General features: G+C 42.1%; 1 protein-coding gene and 1 non-coding gene across 2 annotated transcripts in view; both read left to right on the top strand.

Moving 5' to 3' along the window:
* The window catches only part of LOC143273115 (transmembrane protein 184C-like), a 92,308-nt gene extending 81,970 nt beyond the window's left edge, over window positions 1-10,338 (top strand). Inside the window, exon 10 of the mRNA XM_076571481.1 lies at window positions 6,647-10,338. Coding sequence (XP_076427596.1) covers window positions 6,647-6,690 — 44 coding nt within the window. The 3' untranslated portion in view covers window positions 6,691-10,338. The remainder of the gene's footprint in view (window positions 1-6,646) is intronic.
* Window positions 10,339-20,734: 10,396 nt separating this feature from the next.
* On the top strand, window positions 20,735-20,841 carry LOC143273663 (U6 spliceosomal RNA). The gene has a single exon (XR_013051845.1). It is a non-coding gene; the product is annotated as a U6 spliceosomal RNA (small nuclear RNA).
* Window positions 20,842-24,124: the final 3,283 nt, after the last annotated feature.

Genomic DNA, 24,124 nt, shown 5'->3' on the forward strand with positions numbered 1-24,124 from the left:
GTTTCTCTTGTTTCTTTTCAGGTACACAGACATACTCTGATATATTTCCGGTCTTGCGAACATTCTCGGGCCTCTTGAAATAATAAATACTTAATCAGATTTGAGTGCTTTCACGCAGCTTACCTTTGGTTGCAGAAGTAAATGCTCCCATGCATGAATTAAACTCTCCACAATTCCTTCTCCAAACACACCTGCATCGACAGTTTCTGTTACAACTAGGGACACTCTATAGAATGATGTTTTAAAGATACATGTAAGTAAAATGACATGCTATTTATATATAAAGCTGTCAAGACAAGAGAAAAAAGGCAAACATGTTACAGAAAATCTCTATGTAAACTTTCCTGATACATTTTATTTTAGTATCTTCCCCTGAATCCTGAGGTGTCCCTTGGGCTCCTCTCTTCTTCATCAGCTCCCTTTCTTTAATCTAGGCATAAAAGGGTTGCCTTCTCAGACTCTCATTCCCTGCCTAAGTCCTTAAGAGTAATTGGTACCCACATCTTTACTAGTCCCTTAACATCAACTATTGAGCTTCTAACACCCCAGACAAATGTTTTTCTCCCAACCAGAACTTGGGATGTGGAGACAAGAGGATCAGGCAGAAGTTAAAGGTAATCTTTGACTACATCGTGGGTTTGAAGCTAGCCTGGGCTACATGGAACCCTGTACTATAAAAGGCAAAAGCAAATCAAGGAGGGAATACATCCAGATTCTCTACCATCAATGACCCTTCTCAAAATGAATTTTTGTTTTGTTTTTGTTTTTTGGAGACAGGGTTTCTCTGTGTATTCCTGGCTGTCCTGGAACTCACACTGTAGACCAAGCTGGCCTCAAACTCAGAGATCCTCCTGCCTCTGCCTCCCAAGTACTGGGATTAAAGGCGTGTACCACCCCACCAGGAATGAATTTTTTCAGCTGTCTTTTTTAAAAAAAAAAAACAAAACATGTTTGTTTTGTGTGTGAATACATGTACACACTATTTCTGTGGGTACAGGTGTACCATAATGCACGTGTGGATGTCTGAGATGGTTCTCTCCTTCTACCTTGTGGTTTTGAGGGACTGAACTCAGGTCATGAGGCTTGGCAACAAATGTCTTTACCCAGTGAGCCACCTTGCCAGTCCAGTTATGATTTGATATGCAAATAACATTTAATGCTGACAAGAACCTTCCCTCCCAAAATTCCATCTTGACCGTCTACATTACACGTATCTGACTACGCCTCTCCTACCCCTTCTCCAGTCTCCACAAACCTACCCCAGAGGTCCGCTCCTTTCCTCATTCATTCCTTCTCAGAAAGATTTCCCCTTCTCTGAACTTCTCTAGCTTTCACTGCTGGCACCGTTCACTTCTGTATCTAAAGATGTACAAAACTGTCATAATAGCCCTTATGCTCCTCTCCAGATGTGGAGGCATCTGAGAGGTAGGGATGACTTGGGTATCCTCCACGGTACCTAGACCCAACTATCTACAGACAGAAAACATTCACTATTTATAACCGCATACACTTAGAATATGAAAAGTACCTCAATCGTCTAGTCCTACAACTTAGTCCAGAAATTTGCTTATGGTCAAAGTGAACAAGTAGGAGTCTGAACTGAAATATCTATTTCACCTGCTTCAAAAGCACTCCGTGAGGAAAATACACATTACAGTAACCTTAGCTTCATGCCAGTCCAAATCTTATGTGGAAGCCCTAATCGTATACTTGGAGACAGAGCCCTTAGGAGGCAATTAAGGTTAATGAAGTCACCAACGTGAGGTCCTAATCCAGCAGGACTGGTGTCCTACTGAAAGAACCAACACTAGCATTAAGTCACACACAGGAAAGGTCCCATGAGGACACAAAGAACAGGTAGCCAACTGCACCCAGGAGGAGCCCTACCTGAAAAATTATGTGCCTGGTGTTTAAATTCTGTGATCTTAGGCTCCTAAGACAACTTAGGACAACGTTTCTGTTTTGTATAAAGTGAGTATGCACCTGCATTAACATGATAAACTTCTTCTCTAACAAACACCACTGACAAGTGTAAGTACCATGCACACATTATTAAAACTAGAAGAAGACTTAAAAATCAGAGTTCAAATAACAATAGAGTACCAAAAACTTCTTTACATGTAGACTACATTTAAGTAAGCCACAAGACAGACAGCACAGGCAGTTACAACACAAGTGTTACATTATGAAAGGGAAAGTTCAGCCGGGGGGCGGTGGATCTCTGTGACTGTGAGTTCAAGGCCAGCCTGGTCTACAGAGTGAGTTCTAGGACAGCCAGGACTGTTTCACAGGGAAACCCTGTCTTGAAAAAATTTTTTAAAAAGGAAAGCTCTTTAAAAATGATGGGCCAGAGGACGTTCAAATCCCTTCTAGTTCTAATCTTCCACTGCTCTCCTGCCCACAGTGAGATGCAGATGAAAACATAAGGCTTCTCAGACTGCACATACAGTATCTGAAGGCCACAGGAAGATACTCTTGTCAACTGGCACTTCTAAACTTTCATTTTAATCAAGGATAGTGATGAAAATGTGATGTCTGCTCAGTGTGAACTGTTTACACTTTAAACAGTTACTTAACACTGCTGACCTACAGGAAGTTTATCTACTTTTATGGACAAAAAAGCATGAGTTTATGTGAGGTGTTAAAGAAGGGTTTTTGTTAACTTTCTCAGTATCAATTTTTCTTGAGTTCTTTAGATACTTTTTAAAAAGTACATTATTATAAAATCCTATATCTTATTAAACTGGCTGATAACCGTACCACAAAATGAGGATGTTAATACTTTTTTTAACATAAGAAGCTGGAAATGCATCTTAATGTTTCTGGTGAGTTATAAACACACCTTTCAGGAATGTGTTTTGGAATCTCTATATCAAGTGACTTCATATGGAGGAGCTGAATCCCAGTGTCCATCTTGTTTGCAGCCACAACATCACAGGCGAGCTCGTATAATGGTCCTGGACACTTCGCAGGCGTACACGGAGTGCGCACCAGCTTTTATAGCAAACATGCTGCAAGAGAAAAGAACCCACTGTGAACACTTCCAATGTTAACAAAACTATGACTCTTCAAACACGAGATCTTCCTTCCATTCCTCAATACAATGATCATTTCTTCTGCATTTAAAGATCTGGGCGAGCAAGATGACTCAAAGGGTAAAGCATCTGCCACTCAAGTCTGACAACTCAAGTTCAATCCCTGAACCCACAGTGGAAGGAGAAAAGTGACTCCTGAGAGTTAACTTCTGGCTTGCACATGCACACGTGTATACACACACACACACACACACACACACACACACAGAGAGAGAGAGAGAGAGAGAGAGAGAGAGAGAGAGAGAGAGAGAGAGAGAGATTAATAATAATCTAATTAGGCCAGGCAGTGATGGAGCACACCTTTTCTTTAAAAGATTTATTTATTTATCATGGATACAGTTTTCTGCCTGTTCATTTGCCTCTAGGCCAGAAAAGGGCACCAGATCTCATTGTAGATGGTTCTGAGCCACCATGTGGTTGTTGGGAATTGAACACAAGACCTTTGGAAGAGCAGCCAGTGCTCTTAACCTCTGAGCCATCTCCAGCCCCCTGTGGAGCATATCTTTAATCCCAGCACCCAGGAGGCAGAAGCAGGTGAATCTCTGTGAGTTCAAGGCCAGCTACATAGCAAGTTCTAGGACAGCCAAAGATACATAGTGAGACACTATCTCAAAAAGGTCTAAGAAAAAAAATCAAGATAAAAAAATAATAATAAATGAAGCTGGGTATGGCGGTGCACATCTTTAATTTCAGCACTCAGGAGGCAGAGGCAGGCAGATATGTGTAAGTTCAAGGCCAGCCTGGTCTACAGAGGGAGTTCAAGGACAGCCAGGAATACAAAGAGAAACCCTGTCTCAAAAAAAGAAAAACAGTAATAAGCATCATCATAATAATAAATAAAAAGAAAGAATGAACTAACATACTTGTTTAAAAACAAATCATTCAATAAAAAATGACATCCACACATTTTGTTTTGTTTTGTTTTGCTTTTTGCTTTTGGCTTTTTGAGACGGGGTCTCTCTACATAGCATTGGCTGTCCTGCAACTCACTGTGTAAACCAAGCTGGCCTCAAAGTCACAGAACTCCTCCTGCCTCTACCTCCCAAGTTCTGGGATTAAAGGCAGTACTACCACACCCGGCTCAGCATCCACACAATTAAGACACAACTAGGAAGAAGTTTGCTCAATAGGCTTTCTAGATTCCACAAAAATGTTGATATAAAAAAAATACTCTAAAATTCATTATTCAGAGTTTCAATAACCCCAAGTTTTTCTCAGTTTTCTTGAACTTTTGATAAGTAAAATCATAGTAAAAAGTACAATACTAATAGTTGCATCAAGCTGGGTGGTGGTGGCATGTGCCTTTAATCCCAGCACTCAGGAGACAGAGACAGGGAGATCTCTGTGAGTTGGAGGCCAGCCTGGTCTACAGAGTGAGTTCCAGGACAGCCAGGACTTAAGTTCCTGACTTAAGACCAAACGCACCCACTTTGCCTGCAATGTGGAAGCATATCTGACCTGTAACAGCCACCGGTCAGTACAAGGTGCAGGAGACACCGCAGAAGGGAAGTGTTCTGGTCCCCTGTGCTCAGGCTCCCTGGGTGCATGGGAGGCAAGAGCATCCCAGGGCATGGCGCCAGCAGCAGTGGTGGCAGCTTACCTAGGACTCCGCCCAGCGGAGTTTCATTAACAGTATGCTCCAAATATATACTTCCCCATTAGGCCTTCTCTGTTGCCCCAAAAGGAAAAATTCTAGCAAGTTCTAAAGAACAGATGCACCAGTTTTCTGCCAAGGCATCCTGTGAACCACAGCTGTGCCTTTTCAAACAAGGACTGGATCTGAGTCCAGTAAAGAAACCTCTCCCTTTGATAGACAGTTCCTCAGTCCCAAGGGTATGACTCTTAAATAACATACTGTAAAACTGCCATAGCCCTGCAGGTAAGGGTTCCTGCCACTAAGCCTGAAAACCTTAGTTCAGTCCCCAAGGTCTACATGGCAGAAGGAGAGAACCAGGTCCCAAAAGTTGTCCTCTGACATCCACATGCAAATCATGGCACATTACCCACACACATGTACAAATGCACACATACCCACATGTGCACACACAAAATAAACCCAATTTTAAATTACATGCCATCTTTACTATTCCTATATTCTTTTGAGTTCTCCTTATTACCAACTAATCACTCATTCCTCCAATCCTGTTATAGTTAATTATGTACAATAAACTTTCCCTATTTAAATTACTCTATCTACAGGCATAGTGGTGTATACATGTAGTACCTGGCTGAGATATCACGTAAGCCCACAAATTCCAGCCCAGACTGAGCTGGTGGTAAGACTCCATTGTAGCTAGAGTTTTCCTGCCTTGCCCACAGTCAGGACAAATCTCTGTCACCTGCCAGTCCCACAGCTGCTCAGAACCAACCAAGTCAACACAGAGACTTATATTGCTTACAAACTGTATGGCTGTGGCAGGCTTCTTGCTAACTGTCCTTATATCTTAAATTCACCCATTTCTATAAATCTATACCTTGCCATGTGGCTCGTGGCTTACTGGCATCTTCACATGCTGCTTGTCATGGCGGTGGCTGGCAGTGTCTCTCTGTCTTCCTGTTCCCTCAATTCTCCTCTCTGTTAGTCCCGCCTATACTTCCTGCCTGGCCACTGGCCAGTCAGTGTTTTATTTATTGACCAATCAGAGAAATTTAACATACAGACCATCCCACAGCACTTCATCTCAAACCAAACAAAGTAAGTTAATGCATAACATATACTTGCTTTGGATTGATAAAGAATAATCTTCAACAAGTAATAGTTAAGTCACTACAAACCTGAAGAGATGCTCTCCCATACTATTGCAAATCACTTCATCATCAGGAAATAGTTCCAAGGCCTGCTCATACCAACCAAGTAAGTCTTGTATTCGACTGAGTGCATCAAGCTCTTCAGCCCACTTGAAAAGTGTATACTGAAAAGTTTCCTTTACAAACAAGGAAAAAAGTACAAATTAGTAAACAATAATGAAGAACACACAACTCTAGCTGAAGAGTCCAGCAAATGGAACTATAGCGGAAATGAATGATGACCTGAAATTGATAATTTTTATAAAGACTGTTTGCCAAATGTGGTGGTTTGAATAAGAACGGCCCCCGTAGTCTCATATATTTGAATGCTTAGTCCCCAAGGAGTGGCACTTGTTTGAGGATTAGGAGGTGTGGCCTTGTTGGAGAAGCATGTCACTGCAGGTGGGCTTTGGGGTTTCAAAAGCCAAGTCAAGACCAGTGTCTGTCTGTCTGTCTCTCCCACACCCCTTCCTTCCCTCCCTTCTTGCAGATCAGGATGTAGCTCTAAGTTACTGCTCCAGTGCCATGTATGCTGCCATGCTCCCCACCATGATGACCACTGAACTGTAGGCAAGACCCCAATTAAATGCTTTCTCTTATAAGAGTTGCCCTGGTAATGGTGACTCTTCACAGCAATAGAACAGAGACTGAGATACCAAATAAGCACATGCAGAAAATAATAATAATGACATGTAGAACTAGGCAGTGTGATCTTTCTGTAAACATCTGCTCTTAGCGGCCTCTCTCCTATCTGTGTTTTGCAGGAGCTGCGCACCAGGAGTGTCCTTGGCCTCTTATTCAGCCCTAGTGTACAGTGCACTGTCGTGTATGTGTTAATGATGCAACATGTATATGTCTACTTAAGACCTTGTTTTCTGGCCCTCAGACTCTGGCTGTCTCTACCAGTCAGGCACTGGGTCTCCAGTCATCTCTTCAATCAATAAGCAAAGAACTAGAACTAAAACTCAATGAGGAACGTGAATTTTGCTGCTATCCTCACAGAATCCTGTAGGCAGAAATTTAACAATCTTTAAAAAGTTCAAAATGTTCTCAACTGCCCCACCACATTCCCTTCACAGGCTATAAAAATATCATTCAGTCTCAAACCACAAAGTCACTATTTACTGCTACCCTGCTGTATAAGTTTCCTCTGAGACTAAAACATTCCATCCTGCAGAAAAGCTCCTTAAAACAGAAGATAAACAACTCAAGATAGCTTCAGGAAGTCCCTGAAACAGACCAGGTTCACTATGCCCCAATATAAAAATATTACATAATATTGTTATGATTATAAACAATAATAGTGCTGAGCGTCACTCAGACAAGCTGAGCTGCAAGGAGACTCTTGAGATCACACCAACTGCCTGGAACAAGCAGAAACCAGCCAGGCTGCCTGGCAGAGGTTTAGAGCAGAGTCACTGGGAAAGGATACTCTCCCGTCTGGTGGGCTCCCAGCAGGCTGTGCAGTGTTCAGTGTCCAGCTTTGCGACTGTCATCCACGGTGGGGTGGGCTTGGATGACACAGCTGTCTGTAAGTTATTTCTGTCCCTGTAAGTAACCCCAATAAACTCAATGGTTCACTAAGCTGGACTTCGATGGTATCCATATTTTGGTCTGTCATGAGATCTGGGGCGAGTAGACATACGTTGTGTCCCCCAAGTTTTATCATAAAACATCCTAACTCCACTATCTTTAAAGCTGCCACTTCCTGACAATCTCTATGGCTACAGCTAGCCTGACCTTTGGTCAGTTGATGGAGTGCAGCAATTGCCTCTCACTGCCAACCGAGCTCAGTCTCCTCTTCCTGCATCTGTTTTCCATGATATTGCACTATGCAAAGAAGGCAGGCCCAGACTTTCCACTTCTCAAGACGATAAACTTTACACATAAGAGTTAATATCCAAAACTGAACTACAACAGTTTACTAGGAAGACAAGGATAATGAAGGAGATTCTATTATATATATGACAGATATTCTAGATACCTAGAAATATGAATGGACCAAGAGTTCTCTAGGTTAACAGATTGCTCAGTGGTTGAATACTCTTTCCTAGGATGCTTAAGGCCCTGGATTTGGTCCCTGGTAACAACAACAATAAGTAAATAAAACAGCTATGGAGCTGCAGAGATGGTTCAGTAGTTAAGAGTACTTGTTGTGCTGGGTGGTGGTGGTGCACATCTTTAATCCCAGCACTCACTAGGGAGGCAGAGGCAGGCAGATCTCTCAGTTCAAGGCCAGCCCGGTTTGAGGACAGCCAAAGCTACATAGAGAAACCTTGTTTCACAAAGGGAAAGAAAAAAAAAAAAAGAAGAGTACTTGCTACTCTTGCAGAAGATCCAGGATCAGCTCCCCAGCACCCAGATAGCAGCTCCAACTGGCTATAACTCCAATTCCAAGGAATCCAATGTGCTCTTCTGATCTCCTCAGATACACCTACATGAAGAGACTGGCCAGCCTGAGCATAGCAGGCATGGCTCTGGCAGGCCTTGCCCTTCTCCCCATTCCCTCTGCCTTGCTAAGAACCGTTAGAGTACATTCCTGAAACTAGTCACCAAGGTCTGTTCCCTTATTTGGCCACTTCCTGCCCCTGAGGCTGACTACCAAGTTCCAGCTGTCAAAGTATTGAAGTCCAGCAATCAAAAGCCCCCTTTGGCTCACCTAATGAACATGCCCAATTAAAACTAAACACCTCATCCTAACATGGGGTTTCACCCTTTACCTTTATAAACCACCAATTGCCTCTGGACACATCTGCCTCCTCTCTATCCAGAGGTGGTCCTATGTTCCCCTTGGGATAAATGCCCCTCCCCTCTCCCTGCTTCCCTTCCCCTTCTCCCTGTCCTCTCTCTCCTGGCTTTGTCTCTTATTCCCCACCCTTTGTTCCTCTGGGGCAAATAAGTCTCCTTTGTGTTGAGAACTTGGTCTTGGGGTACCCTGAGCCGATATTGGTCCCTTTTACTGCACACAGGTGGCACGTATACATATATACAGGCAAATGTTCGATATATTAAGTTTAAAAATTTTAAAACATTGCCGGGCGGTGGTGGTGCAGGCCTTTAATCCCAGCACTGGGGAGGCAGAGCCAGGCTGATCTCTGTGAGTTCGAGGCCAGCCTGGGCTACCAAGTGAGCTCCAGGAAAGGCGCAAAGCTACACAGAGAAACCCTGTCAAAAAAAAAATTTAAAACGTAAGTGGTTTAAAGTTATTTGTTTTCTTACTCTTTGTCCATTTGGGGGCCTGCCACCCAGTTCCCAAATAAATCACACATGGAGGTTTATTCTTAATTATGAATGCCTAGCTTTAGCTTGGCTTGTTTCTTTCCAGCTTTTCTTAACTTTAAATTAACTTGTCTGCCTTTTGCCTCTGGGATTTCACCTTTCTCTATTTTTGTAATCTTACTTTTACTCTTACACCATTGATGGCTGTGTAGCTAGGTGGTGGGCCCCTGATGTCCTCCTCCTCCTCCTCTCGCTCCTAGATCTCTCTCCTCCCAGATTTCTCCTTCTATATATCCTCTCTGGCTGCCAGCTCTGCCTGTTTCTCTCTCCTTAACTAATGGTCTTATAATGGCTACATTTAGGCTTATAAATTTTAAGGTATCTTCAAAGGGGGCTAAATAAATTTCAGGAGGCCAATAAATGTTGCCCAGAGCCACTCCTGAAAAGTAGGTACTACACCAGCTTGAAGAGGATTTTGAAAATGAAAAGGCTTAGTTGGCATGCTACAGTTAACAAATGGAGGTCAGTGACCTTCAGGGTTATCCTTAATCTCCAAGGTATCTGGGTGACACATTCTCAAACATACTTGAAAAGGCAGTTACCATACATTACCTTCTGGAGAATCCAACCACATGGCTACGGTTCCTAGGCTTACATTAATGCTTGCCAAAGCTGGCCATATTGGGCTCTCAATCCCCATTGGCATCAGAAGGGGAGAGTTTTTCATGAAGGCCCAATAGGTCTCTGCCATGTTGGGCTTCAGCAGCAGTCACAGGGCACACTCAGTTCACAGGAATCCAAAGAGGAACCTTATTGTCCTGAGGAAAGACATAAACAGAACCCCGGGCCACACCAACACCAGATTGGGTCCCCTCCAAGTGCCAGTAGAAAGATCCTTCCATCGCTCCAGAGGGTGATTTGCAATAGGAGTCCTCCAATTCATTTTGTCAATATTTTGTTGAGTATTTTTGCATCCATGTTAAGGAGGGAGACTGGTCTATAATTTTCTTTCTTTGTTGCTTCTTTGTGTGGTTTGAGTATCAGGGTAACTGTAGCCTCATAAAAAGAGTTTGGTAGTGTTCCTTCTCTTTCTATTGTGTGGAACAATTTGAAGAGTATTGGAAGTAGCTCTTCTTTGAAAATCTGGGGGTTGGGGATTTAGCTCAGTGGCAGAGTGCTTGCCTAGCAAGTGCAAGGCCCTTGGTTCAGTCCTCAGCTCTGGAAAAAAAAAAAAAAAGAAAATCAGGTAGAATTCTGCACTGAAACCATCTGGTTCTGGGCTTTTTTTTTTTTTTTGCTTGGGAGACTTTTAATGACTGTTTCTATTTCCTTAGGGGTTATTGGTCTTTTTAAATATTTATCTGTTCTTGATTTAATTTTGGTATGTGGGATCTATCCAGAAAATTGTCCATTTCTTTCAGATTTTCCAATTTTGTGGAGTACAGTTTTTTGAAGTATGACCTGATGATTCTCTGGATTTTCTCATTTTCTTTTGTTGTGTCTCCCTTTTCTTTTCTGATTTTGTTAATTTGAGTGCTCTCTCTCTCTCTGTCTCTGCCTTTTGGTTAATTTGGATAGGGGTTTGTCTTTCTTGTTGATTTTTTTCAAAGACCAATTCTGTTTCATTGATTCTTTGTATTGTCTTTGTTTCTATTTTATTGATTTCAACCCTCAATTTTATTATTTCCTGGTGTCTATTCCTCCTGTGTGAGTTTGTTTCTTTTTGTTCTAGAGCTTTCAGGTGTGCTGTTAAGTTACTAGTGTGAGATTTCTCCAACTTCTTTATGTGTACATTTAGTGCTATGAATTTTCCTCTTAGCACTGCTTCATAATGTCCCATAAGTTTGATTATATTGTACTTTCATTTTCATTGAATTCTAGGAAATCTTTCATTTCTTTCTTTATTTCTTCCTTGACCCATTGGTGTTTTAGTGGAGCATTATTCAATTTCCATGAGATGGTAGGCTTTCAATAATTTTTGTTGTTGTTGAAAATTAACTTTAAGACATGGTGGTCTAATAAGATACAGGATGTTATTCCAATTTTTTGTATCTGTTGAGATTTGCTTTGTGACCAAGCATGTGGTTGATTTTCCAGAAGGTTCCATGGGGTGCTGAGAAGAAGGTATATTTCTTTGTGTTAGGGTGGAGTGTTCTGTATATAGCTATTAAGTCCATTAAGTCATAACATCTGTTAAGTTTCAGTCTGGTAGATCTGTCCATTGGTGAGAGTGGTGTGTTGAAATCTCTTACTACTAGGGTGTAGGGTTTGATGTGCAATTTAAGCTTTAGTAATGTTTCTTTTACAAATATGGGTGCCTTTGTATTTGGGGCATAAATGTTCAGAATTGAGATTTTATCTTGGTGGATTTTTCCTGTGATAAATATGTAATGTCCTTCCTGATCTCTTTCAATTGATTTTAGTTTGAAGTCTGTTTTATTAGATATTAGGATAGCTACACCAGCTTGCTTCTTAAGTCCATTTGATTGGAAAGTCTTTGCCCAGCCTTTTACTCTGAGGTAGTGTCTGTCTTTGAATTTTAGGTGTGCTTCTTGTATGCAGTAGATGGATGGATCCTATTTTTGTATCCATTTTGCCAGCCTGTGTCTCTTTATAGGTGAGTTGAGACCATTGATATTGATGGATATTAATGACCAACGATTGTTAATTCCTGTTATTATTTTTTTTTTTGTGTGGTCGTGTTGAGTTTCTCTTCTTTGGTATTTGTTGGTGTGGGATCATGTATTGCTGGAGTTTTCATGGGTGTATTTAATTTCCTTAGGTTGGGTTTTTCCTTCTAGTGCTTTCTGTAGGGCTGGCTTTGTGGACAGGTATTTATTAAATCTGGTTTTATCATGGAATATTTTGTTTACTCCGCCTATGGTGATTGAGAGTTTTGCTGGGTATAATAGTCTGGGTTGGCATCTGTGATCTCTTAGTGTCTGCATAAGATTTGTCCATGATCTTCTAGCTTTCATAGTCTCTTTGAGAAGTCTGGTGTTATTCTGATGGGTTTGCCTTTATATGTTACTTGGTCTTTTTCCTTTGTTGCTCTTAATATTTTTCTTTGTTCTGTATGTTTAGTGTTTTGACTATTATGTGGCGAGGGGACTTTGTTTTTGGATCCAGCTTATTTTGGTGTTCTGTAAGCTTCTTGTATCTTCATAGGTATTTCTTTCTTTAGGTTAGGAAAGTTTTCTTCTATGATTTTGTTGAATATATTTTCTGTGTCTTTGAGTTGGTATTCTTCCCCTTCTTCTATCCCTATTATTCCTAAGTTTGATCTTTTCATGGTGTCCCAAATTTTCTGGATATTTTGTGTTATGACTTTTTGGTTTTAGTGTTTTCTTGGACTGACGAATCTATTTTCTCTATCGTGTTGTCAGTGTCAGAGATTCTCTGTTCGCTCTCTTGCATTTGGTTGGTTATGCTTACATCTATAGTTCCTGTTGGTTTTATCAGATTTTCTATTTCCAGCATTCCCTCAGTTTGTATCTTCTTTATTGTTTCGATTTCAATTTTCAAATCTTGAACTGTTTCCTCCATCTGTTTAATTGCTTTTTCTTGTCTTTCTTTGATTTCTTCCAATTTTTTGTTTGCTTTTCCTTCCATTTCTTTAAGGAAATTTTTCATTTCCTCTTTAAGGGAGTTTTTTATTTCCTTTTAAAGGAAGTTTTTTATTTCCTCTTTAAGGGCCTCTATCATCTTCTTAAAGTCATTTTTAAGATTGATTTCTTCTGCTTCTGTGTTGGTATGTTCAGGTCTTGCAGGTGTAGAATCACTAGTGTCTGATGGTGTCATATAGGTCTTTATGTTGTTGCCTGTATTTTTGCACTGGCATCTACTCATCTCTCCTTCGGTCAGCACAAGTGGTGTCTGTGTCTGAGAGTGCCTCTCTTGTTCCAATTGATAGTCTTGGTCCACTGGGAGTTCTTGGTCAAATCAGTGCTCTTGGGCTCTGTTTCTCTGGGAGCAGCTTAGTCCAATTGGTGTTAGTGGGTTCTGTCTCAGAGAGCCAAGTCTCCTGAGTGCACTCTCACTCTCAGCTCTATTGTGGCTCCTTATGACAACCAGGCCTTACACTTTGTCAGTTGTATTTTTACAAAAGACCTCCTAAGTGTCTGCAAACTCTACCACATAAAGAAGCCCAAATGATCTGTGCCAAACCTAGTTTACTTACATCTTACCTTTGTGAGTTCTGGTAGCTTATTGTTATCTGAGGTATTTTAGAAGAGGCAGGAAGACTATCATTTTTTTTATCCTGTTTATTTTTTTTCTTTTATTTTACAATACTATTCAGTTCTACATAACAGCCACAGATTTCCTTGTTCTCTCCCTTCCATGCCCCCTTCCCCTTCCCCCCAGCCCACCCTCCTTTCCCACCACCTCCAGATCAAGGCCAACCCCGAGGACTGAGATCGACCTGATAGACTCAGTTCAGGCAGGTCCAGTCCCCTCCTCCCAGATTGAGCCAAGTGTCCCTGTATAAGTCCCAGGTTTCAAACAGCTATCTCATGCAGTGAGCCCAGGACCTGGTACCACTGCCTAGATGCCTCCCAAACAGATCAAGCCAATCACCTGTCTCACCTATTCAGAAGGTCTGATCCAGTTGAGGGCCCCTCAGCCTTTGGTTCATAGTTCAGGTGTTTCCATTCATTTGGCTATTTGTCCCTGTGCTTTATCCAACCTTGGTTTCAACACAGAAGAGTAACAAGTATAGGTGTGAGATCCAAGATTTGTCTTCACACCAATCTGATTCTAAAGCCTGATTTTTCTCAACATAAAACTCTGGTAGGTCTCACCCATATTTTTTTAAGAATAAAATAAAAAGAAAGCTTTTCCCTTAAGTGAATAAAAAACTATTTTTATATTTCATAAATGTATGACAGGTGATATGACTTGAGCAGAGATCCACCTGGTATATTTATTGATGTGTAGTTTTTTGATGTCCATTTCCTTTTTTGTCCCCTGAAGGATTACAATTTCAAAAACTGATAAGCAGTAATTTGATTTTGAGTGTGAATAAGGACATGTTTGTTGGCATATGTGTATATACACAGGAACTTCTCTAAGATTCTCAAAACTTAAAAGCAATCTTTCAAATACATTCATGATGTCTCCACTCAAATCTACCTAGATTAACAATATAATATTACCACTAATTACCACTATTGCCACGAATACAAACAGGTTGTTGGAACACTGTTATCATGCTTTATATTTGTTAATAGAATCTTAGTCCTAGTAGAGAATATATAGAGAATGTATCTAAGTTGTATTGTATTTTTGTTCATTTCTTCTTTTTACGATGTAAATTTCATGAGAGTATAACAGTTTCTTTCACACTCCTAAACCTAGTGCATAGCCTTGTGTACACACATTGCTTTTTAAATTACTAGTTAAACGAATGAATATATAAGCAGTAAATCAATGTCATTTCATTACATTCCTCTTCTTTTATGCTTAATCAGAACATTTATTAACATTTAATGATGTGAATCAGATCAAGGAATATTATAGTTATTTGTGAAGCCTTCAATAAATTGCTCAGTTAAATTGAAAAAAAAAAAGGCCATTAGTTATGTTCCTTGTGAGCTGCCTGTTTTTTCTTTATGGTTCTTAGTTGTTCTTTTGCAGAGCTGCCAGCTTAAGTCGTGCTGGGATCAAGAAAAATGGGCCTTGGTGGTTTGTGTTCTGAGAGTTGTGTCCGTGCCAGTGGATGCCCACACATTCCAGAAGAGAATTTGACATTGCTGTTATTGCTGTTATAACAGTGGCGGCCACCACTGCTACTGTTTCTGGGATTACCATTTCATAATTGCTTACTATGGTGATATTTTACTTGTACTGAAATGTGATTTTAATTGTATGTTAATAAATAAAGTTGCCCGGGGGTCAGAGCTATTAGAGCCATAGCAAAAGCTGGGCGTTGGTGGTGCATGCCTTTAATCCCAGCACTTGGTAGGCAGAGCTAGGTAGATCTCTGTGTGTTCAAGGATACAGCCAGCATTGGAGACACACGCCTTTAATCTCAATACCATAGAAGACCTGGAGGGCTGTACAACAGGCAGTGACGAGGCGGTCATGTGGTTGGTTTTACAACCAATGAGAAGGCAGAACAGAAAGACTATATAAACACAAACAGACAGGAAGCAGCTCTTTTTCGGAGAGGTCTCTTGGCTTAAAAGGTTAGCTGCAGCAGGTGGGTAAGGCTCTTAGCTCTGATCTCTTGGCTTTCTTCTTTGCATTGGTTCTGTGTTTCTTATTTAATAAGACGGTTGCTTATATCTACAGCTTACTACAGCCAGCACAGTGGAGACCCTGGCAGCAAAAGTAGCTACCACAGTTAGTTAATCTTTCATTCTATTGGGCATGATAAATTTAATTCAATAGTTATATACATTTCAATTGGCTTTGAAAATTATAAATTCAGAACTCAAGTTCCATTTGCTTTTGGGATACCATCTTCCAAGGACTCCAATTTGCAGTAAGGCTCGTTAAGGAAGTGAATGGCTCAGTTGCCTTTAGCCTACTGGCTATGGGTGGGTTAGGACTTCTGTTGGTCTTTTCTGTGTTGAAAACACAGATTGCAAGCCCAGCACCACTTTGATATCTTTGGTAGCAGTTAACTCTGCAGCTCACACACGATTGAGCCTGTATGATAATGAGTATTCAGAGACGGGTAATCCATGGGGGGAGCTCACCAAACTAAGACAGAGTTCCTGTGTGGCCTGGTCAGGCATCTCCATGACGGGTAAGGTGACCTGATGACATCCCACATAACCTAAGTCAGAAGCTCATTTATTAGTAAAAGGGGGCACCTGTAGAGCCCTGGCCCCCGTTTTGGGTAACTGTTGCCTTGCTTGCTGACCTTGACCTTGATATCCCCCCTATGCTAATTCCCTGCTGGGTTCCACCCTCCTGAATGCTTAAGGGGAAGTTCCTTGTCTGTCTATTCTGCATATTGGGCTTTAACAGCTTAGATGCAAGATTGTAAAACATCAATAAATGGCATTCAGCATTAAGATAGATAGATAGATAGATAGATAGATAGATAGATAGATAGATAGATAGATAGATAGATTAAATAAATAAATAAATAAATAAATATGGCTGAAATAGTTGGGTCAAGGCTGCATCGGGTTGGTTCAGTAGTCAATGCAAATGAGGGCATATTTAAAAAATTGTAGCAGAACATATTCTCTCTGTATAAAATGGGAATAAGGATGGTAGTGCATCAACCAATTTCAGAAGACACTAGCAAGTAAAATGTAAAACATTAATATTTATACAGGTGTGGAATAAAAGTAAATAATACTGTATAGTATAAATGTAGGCAGAATTCTGTCCCAAACACCTGACTTCTAGTTCATTCCTCCCCATAATAGTAGATTTAAAGAAGTTAGCCAGTAATGGAAGTGGTGGGGAGTCAGAATATTGGAGGTTAAGGATTCCTTCTAATACTCCTGGCTTTGCTGTGCTGGGCTGAGTTCCTACCATTTGACATGCCAAACCCACTCTTCTCTCCCATGCTCCAGGCCCATCAGCAGGTTCCCTTGTCCTCTGGATTCTACTAGATCTCACCAGCAGAGAGCTAGAATGGGTGGAAAAGACCAGAGAATGACCTGTTTCCACTCCACTGGTGGGTGTGTCTGGGAACAGGTCAATACTCTCTGTTCAGATGGCCTTGCACACAGCCTGTCTCCAGTTGGCCTTGCACACAGCCTGTCTTCAGATGGCCTTGCACACAGCCTGTCTTCAGATCACCTTGCACACTGCCTGACTTCAGATGGCCTTGCACACAGCCTGTCTTCAGATGGCCTTGCACACAGCCTGTCTTCAGATGGCCTTGCACACACAGCCTCTCATCAGATGGCCTTGCACACTGCCTGTCTCCAGATGGCCTTGCACACTGCCTGTCTTCAGATGGCCTTGCACACTGCCTGTCTTCAGATGGCCTTGCACACAGCCTCTCTTCAGATGGCCTTGCACACAGCCTGTCTTCAGATGGCCTTGCACACAGCCTGTCTTCAGATGGCCTTGCACACAGCCTGTCTTCAGATGGCCTTGCACACTGCCTGTCTTCAGATGGCCTTGCACACAGCCTTCTTCAGATGGCCTTGCACACAGCCTCTCTTCAGATGGCCTTGCACACTGCCTGTCTTCAGATGGCCTTGCACACTGCCTGTCTAACTCCACATTCTAGTGACACATTGCACAACTGTCCCAAATGGCTTCTGTGTTCCTTGCTGACACCTTTTGTAAATACTCCCTCCACGGAACTCTCCTCTATTCAGTTGATCTAATTTATCATGTGTTTTTAGCTGGAATCCTAAATGAAATAGTCAGAAATCATGTTTCAGGTTGTGGGACAATTAGTGTCCATTCAAAAGCAGTTGTTGGGGCTGGAGAGATGACTCAGAGGTTAAGAGCACTGACTGCTCTTCTAGAAGTCCTGAGTTCAATTCCCAGCAATTACATGATGGCTCACAACCATCTGTAATGACATCTGGTGCCCTCTTCTATGTACATAATAAATAAATAAATCTTGGGCTGGAGAGATGGCTCAGAGGTTAAGAGCACTGACTGCTCTTCCAGAGATCCTGAGTTCAATTCCCAGAAACCACATGGTAGCTCACAACCATCTGTAATGACATCTGGTGCCCTCTTCTGACCTGCAGTCATACATGCTGCATACATAATAAATAAATAAATCTTTAAAAAAAAAACAGTTGTTGGACAGTAACAAGAAGTGTGACTATTTCTCTTTACTCTGTTAATGGTTTCCTTGACAAGCCTAAGGGGTACAGACTTTGATGCTATCTCTCAACTCTTCTTTAAAGTTATACGGCCTCACTTTTATTAAAATGACTCTTGGTTTATGCGCTGTCTTGAGGAATAGGGAACAAACAAGTAACTTTGCCAGATTGACCTGAGTTGGTCTTCTATCCACCCACTGTAGTGTGTGTGTGTGTGTGTGTGTGTGTGTGTGTGTGTGTGTGTGTGAGAGAGAGAGAGAGAGAGAGGGGGGGGGGGAAGAGAGAGAAGAAGCAAGTAAGTCTGGTTTTTTAGTTTAATTCTTTTTTTAATTTGTTTCTTTAGTATTAGTGCTAGGATTTTAGTTATGGTGAGTTCTAGACTTAGAGTAAACTTAGAGCTGGTGTTAGAAATAGGGTTAGATACAAACTTAAAATGGAGCCATGTGAACATTAAATTTAAAGTTGATATGGTTAGGGTTAGGGACACATATTGGTGTAACACTGGGATAGGGGTATAATTACTGTTGAAAATGATTTACAGTTAGTTTTAGTCCTAGTTTTACTACTTGGGTTATATGTCCAGTTAGGCTAGTTTAATTCTTATTGGGAGGCAATTCCCAGGACAATGTTACCTGGGTTCTATCAGCTTTTATTCTAGAGTATTTTTTCAGGGGTGTTTATAGACAGCCTTGGGCAGGGAGCACAGATTTTCCTAACCTGTAAGAGAAGACAATGTCTCCCTCCAGGACATGGTTGGTCAGGTTAGCTCGTGGTTCACCAGAGAAGACTGGAAGTTCTAAGCTTGGAGTTTCTCAGCTATGCCCACTGTACCTGAAGCATACAAGTGGCCTCTTCACATGGCCTTTGGGACTTGAAAGACATGGGGAGCTAATGCAAGCCGCTCCTGTTCATTCTGACTGCTGTCTTATGAGTAAACGTGGCCTGTGTTTCATGTCTTCTGCTAACACCTATGGATTGTAGGAGGCTAAACTGCTAAGTTAAGTGTCGGTCAGCCTCCTGTCACTATAACAAATCCCCAGATAACTAACTAATAAGAAGAAAGAGCATATCTTAGCTCACAAATGACAAGGCTGATGGAGTGGACCCGTAGATTCCACTACATAACAGAGGCCTCTGACACTGCTGATAAAACCACAGCAGGATGCACAGGGCACAGAAAACAGCTGATCCCATGGCCAAGGAGCAAACAATAACAGGAAGGGGCCCATTTGAGAGCAGGCCCCCCGGGTCCTCAGGACCTACCACCACTGCCCCGTAGCACCATCCTAGAGACCAAGCCTTTCAACATAGGGGCCTTTGGGAGACATTCATCACTCAAACTACAGCAGCTTGCACACGGAGTCTTATCTCATGCCCTTCACAGCCCTTGCCAGCCAATGGCATCCTTTGATTAGTTTCCATCCTGAAGTTGGGTCATTTGTATCAGGCCTGCTGCCCTATACAACTGTAACCACTTTCCCTCTAGATACTCTGGGCCATGAAGTGTCTCTCGTTGGTTTTTTCTGTGTCTGTCCTCCGGCCTTCATTGATTAGAGAGCCTATACTCATTACATTGCTCTCCATGATTAGAGAGCCTATAGTCATTACACTGCTCTCCAGTAGCAGCCACGTCACAGGAAATGACCTCTAAAGCAGTGTGAAGGCCACAGCACTTCTTTTACCAATGCTTTTCTCAGACTCCATTTGCAGAAATAAGGTCAGAACTTGACGCCTAGGTTAGTAACACATGAAAAATTCACTCCCGTGTCTCTCTCTTCCTAGTCTTTAAGTTCTTTCCTCCAGGGCTGGGGAGATGGAGTTAACACTGATTGCTCTTCCAGAGGACCTGGGTTTGCTCCCAGTAATGACATGGCAGCTCACATCCATTCCTAACTCCAGATTCATGGAATCCAGTGCCCTCTTCTGTCCTCCATGGACAGCAGGCACAGACATTCCTGCAGACAACGTACCAACGCACATAAAAAATAAAATAAATTCTTTCCTCTATATTATGTGAAGTTGATGTCAGGGCTTGGCTGCTTTCAGTGCGGAACCAGCTGTTTAGTTAGCATGGCTTCCTGGAGTGCGGGAAGAGAGTGCCGGGAGGATCTTTCAGGGTTTCACATTGCTGTGACCACAAAGCCTGAAGGAATTGACTCCAGGGAGGAAAGGCTTGGTTCATGGTTCTGAGTGTTTCCATCCATCGGGGGCACAGAAGGCATGTTAGAACAGCTTAGCTGATGGCATCAGAAGTATGTGGTGGAGACACAGGGTGCAGGGCAGAGACCAGCAGCAGGTATAACCTCCAAAGGTCCTCGCTTATGACCTGTTTCTACCAGAGAGGCTCTATTTCCTACAGGCTCCACAGGTTCCCAATCAACAGCACCACCAGTGAGGGGCAAACATTCCAAACTGGCATTTCCAGTTCAAACCCTGACAGAGGTTTGAATACATACACCATCGAGGAAATACTTTAGCCTGAAAGTAGCACCTGTCATTCACCTCAGATCCCATGGCCTGAAGCACAGGGCAGTCCCCACTGCAAAGGGCACGTGAAAGTGCAATCTTTCAAGGGAAGAGCAGGATGTTTGGGGACACTGCAGCCATGTGACCTGGAGCTGCACAGGGATGGAGAGTAACCGTATCACAAATGACCATGCATCCTCTGGGGGTTCCAAGTTCCTGAAGCAGTCAACCTGGAGGGTTGGAACAGCTATGGTGCATGTTCCTCAGCTATTGCTTTTTTCTCTTCCAACTTGTACGTAAAAAGCCTGTAGTGACTGATATTTTAAGCTGGAGTATTTCTGAATCTGTATCAATTCCCAACAAGCCCCGAGTCTACATACTTGCTTGTGTGTTTAAGAGTACGTTCTGGTGCTCACTTCAGCCCTACATTTACTACAACTGGGATGATACAGAGAAGATTAGCATGGCCCCTGCACAAGGATAACACACAAACTCATGGAGCGTTCCATATTAAAATAAAAAGAATGCTTCTGGTCCTGCCGGGGTTGTCTAATTGCTGCTGTTTTATGATGGAGTGTTGGCGAGTGTGCCCAGTGTTACGGTTTAGTGACAGTAGCTGGTTTTTGGTGGCTCAGGCTGCCTAGTCACTTACTGTCCCCAGGTGGGACGCTTCACTTCTATCAGGACCCAGCAGTGAGCTGAGAGCAGCTTTTCAAAGGACGAATAGCAACAGTGTGGGCTTCTTCCACAACCAAAAGTGCTTTCTCCGCAGCTTGGCCGTCTCCAAGCAACGCCTTTGCTGCTTATGCCCATCCAGTGATAGTGGATGGGCTGGCCCAGATGCCGCGGTTTGTCCTCGTCCAGCGGTTCACTTAAAGCAGGGGTATTACGGGTTGTCATAGCTTGGTGCAATGTGCCCAAATGTGGCCTATGTTCTCATCGGAACCCAAGGAGGCTTGTTATGCCTGTATCATGAGACACCCCTGTAGCAGGAATCTTAAAAGTTCTTATTAATAAAATCAAACCCGAGGCCAGTTATTGGGGTCCATGCTGGTAGATCAGAGACACAGAACAAGCCACATCTATCTCACCTCGCCGGATCCTCAGCTGGTCTTGTCTCCTCAGACTGGAGGCCTCTGAGTCCTCATCCGGAATGGGTCTCAGCTGAATTACTTCTCAAAAGCCTGAAGCTTAACCAGGCCAAATGCTTAACCAGCCAAATGCTTAACCAGCCAAAATCTCCTAGTTTCTGGTCCTCACGCCTTATATATTTTTCTGCTTTCTACCACCACTCCCTGGGATTAAAGGCTGGCTTTCTGGGATTAAAGGTGTGAGTCACCATGCTTGGCTATTTCCAATGTGGCCTTGAACTCACAGAGATCCAGAGGGATTTCTCTCTCTGGAATACTAGGATTAAAGGTGTGAGTGCCACCATTTTCTAGCCTTTGTATTTAGTGGCTGTCTGTTCTCTGACCCCAGATAAATTTATTAGAGTACACAATATTTTGGGGAACACAATACCACCACACACACACACCCCAAGGACCACCAGGAGTCTGAGGTCATATACAAAAGCAAAGAGCCTTTATTGCAAGCTCAAGCTTGGGTTTGTAGATGAACAGTCTTATTAAATAAGAAACACAGAGCCAAATGCAGAGTTAAAAGCCCAAGAGGTCAGAGCAGCAGCTGAGAGCTGAGACTTAAAAAACTGCCTTCTTACCCTTCCTGCTGCTGCTGTCCTTCCCCTCAGCAAGAAAGCTACTTCCTGTGTGTCTGTCTTTTTATTGACTTTCTGTTCTGCTTTCTTATTGGTTGTAAACCCAACCACATGACCTCCTCATTACTACCTGTCTATACAGATCTCCAGGTCTTCTATGGTTGGTATTGAGATTAAAGGTGTTGTGTCTCCATGCTGGCTGTATCCTTGAACACACAGAAATCTGTCTGTCATGTGATCTGGATTAAAGGTGTGCACCCCAGGCAACTTTATTTATTAACATACAAATAAAATCACATTTCAGTACAAATAAAATATCACCATATGTCCCCTTTTCTATTTTAATAAAAGGAAAAAAGTTATAACTAATATAAGAAAAACTATATACAAAAGTACAATAACTATATACCACATATATATATATAAGCAATAAATACCTAAACAATGTCTAGTCCATTTGCATTTGACAAATTCAGAGAAAATAATTCCATTATCTATCCTATTTTGGTAAGTCCAAAATGTATGTGATTCACTTTCTATCCTAACTTATATTACTAACAGAACTATCTTATAATGTCTTTCAAATTTATACACTTAACTCTTTAGTGAGTTTCTTTTCTAAAATTCTTAACAAGGAAAGCTATAACTATCTAAATTTAACTATAACTATCTAATCTTCCACTCTAACTAACTAATCTTCAACTCCCTCAGAGATCCAAGAAGAAAATGATATTACCTAATAAAAAATAAAAACAGGAAGTGCAACCATCAGTCATTGGATGAGAGTTTTAGCACAACAGTTAGGGTGTTTGGCCATCCTATCACCAGAGTAGGTCAGTTTGGGCTTTCTCTCAACCATTGCCAGTAGTCTATTGTGGCGGTATCTTTGTGGATTTCTGGGGACCTCTCTAGCACTTTGCTTCTTCCTATTCTCATGTGGTCTTCATTTATCATGGTCTCTTATTCCATGTTCTCCCTCTCTGTTCTTGATCCAGCTGGGATCTCCCGCTCCCCTAAGCTCTCTTTCCCTTGACCTTTGCCCTTCATTACCCCCACTCATGTCCAGGTTGTTCATGTAGATCTCATCCATTTCTCTGTCATTGGGCTATCCCTGTGTCTTTCTTAGGGTCCTGTTTTCTAGGTAGCCTCCCTGGAGTTGTGAGTAGGAGTCTAGTCATCCTTTGTTTTACATCTAGTATCCTCCTATGAGTGAGTACATACCATGTTTGTCTTTCTGAGTCTGAGTTACCTTACTCAGGATGACTTTTTCTAGATCCATCCATTTGCCTGCAAACCTCATGATGTCATTGTTTTTCTCTGCTGAGTAGTACTCCATTGTGTATATGTACCACATTTTCTTTATCCATTCTTCAGTTGAAGGGCATCTAGGTTGTTTCCAGGTTGTGGTTATTAAAAACAATGCTGCTATGAACATAGCTGGGCATGTGCCCTTATGGTATGATTGAACATTCCTTGGGTATATGCCCAAGAGTGGTACAGCTGGGTCTTGGGGGAGATTGATTTCCAATTTTCTAAGAAAGTGCCATGTTGATTTCCAAAGTGGCTGTACAAGCTTGCATTCCCACCAACAGTGGAGGTGAGTTCCCCCTTGCTCCACATCCTCTCCAGCATAAGCTGTCTTCAGTGTTTTTTATCTTAGCCATTCTGACAGGTGTAAGATGGTATCTCAGAGCCATTTTGATTTTCATTTCCCTGATGATTAGGGATGTTGAGCAATTCCTTAAATGTCATTCAGCCATTTGAGCTTCCTCTGTTGAGAATTCTCTGCTTAGCTCTATAGCCCATTTCTTAATTGGACTGTTAGGCATTTTGATGTCTAATTTCTTGAGTTCTTTATATATTCTGGATATCCACGGCCAGGCCCCAGGTGGAGCTCCAGGAATCCAATCAGCGAGAAAGAGGAGGGATTGTATGAGTGAGAATTGTTAAGACCAAGATTGGAAAAAGCACAGGGACAAATAGCCAAACTAGTGGAAGCACATGAACTATGAACCAATAGCAGAGGAGCCCCCAACTGGATCAGGCCCTCTGGATAAGTGAGACAGTTGATTAACTGGAAC

The sequence above is a fragment of the Peromyscus maniculatus genome, chromosome 5 (genome assembly GCF_049852395.1).
Source record: "Peromyscus maniculatus bairdii isolate BWxNUB_F1_BW_parent chromosome 5, HU_Pman_BW_mat_3.1, whole genome shotgun sequence".
NCBI lineage: Eukaryota > Metazoa > Chordata > Mammalia > Rodentia > Cricetidae > Peromyscus > Peromyscus maniculatus.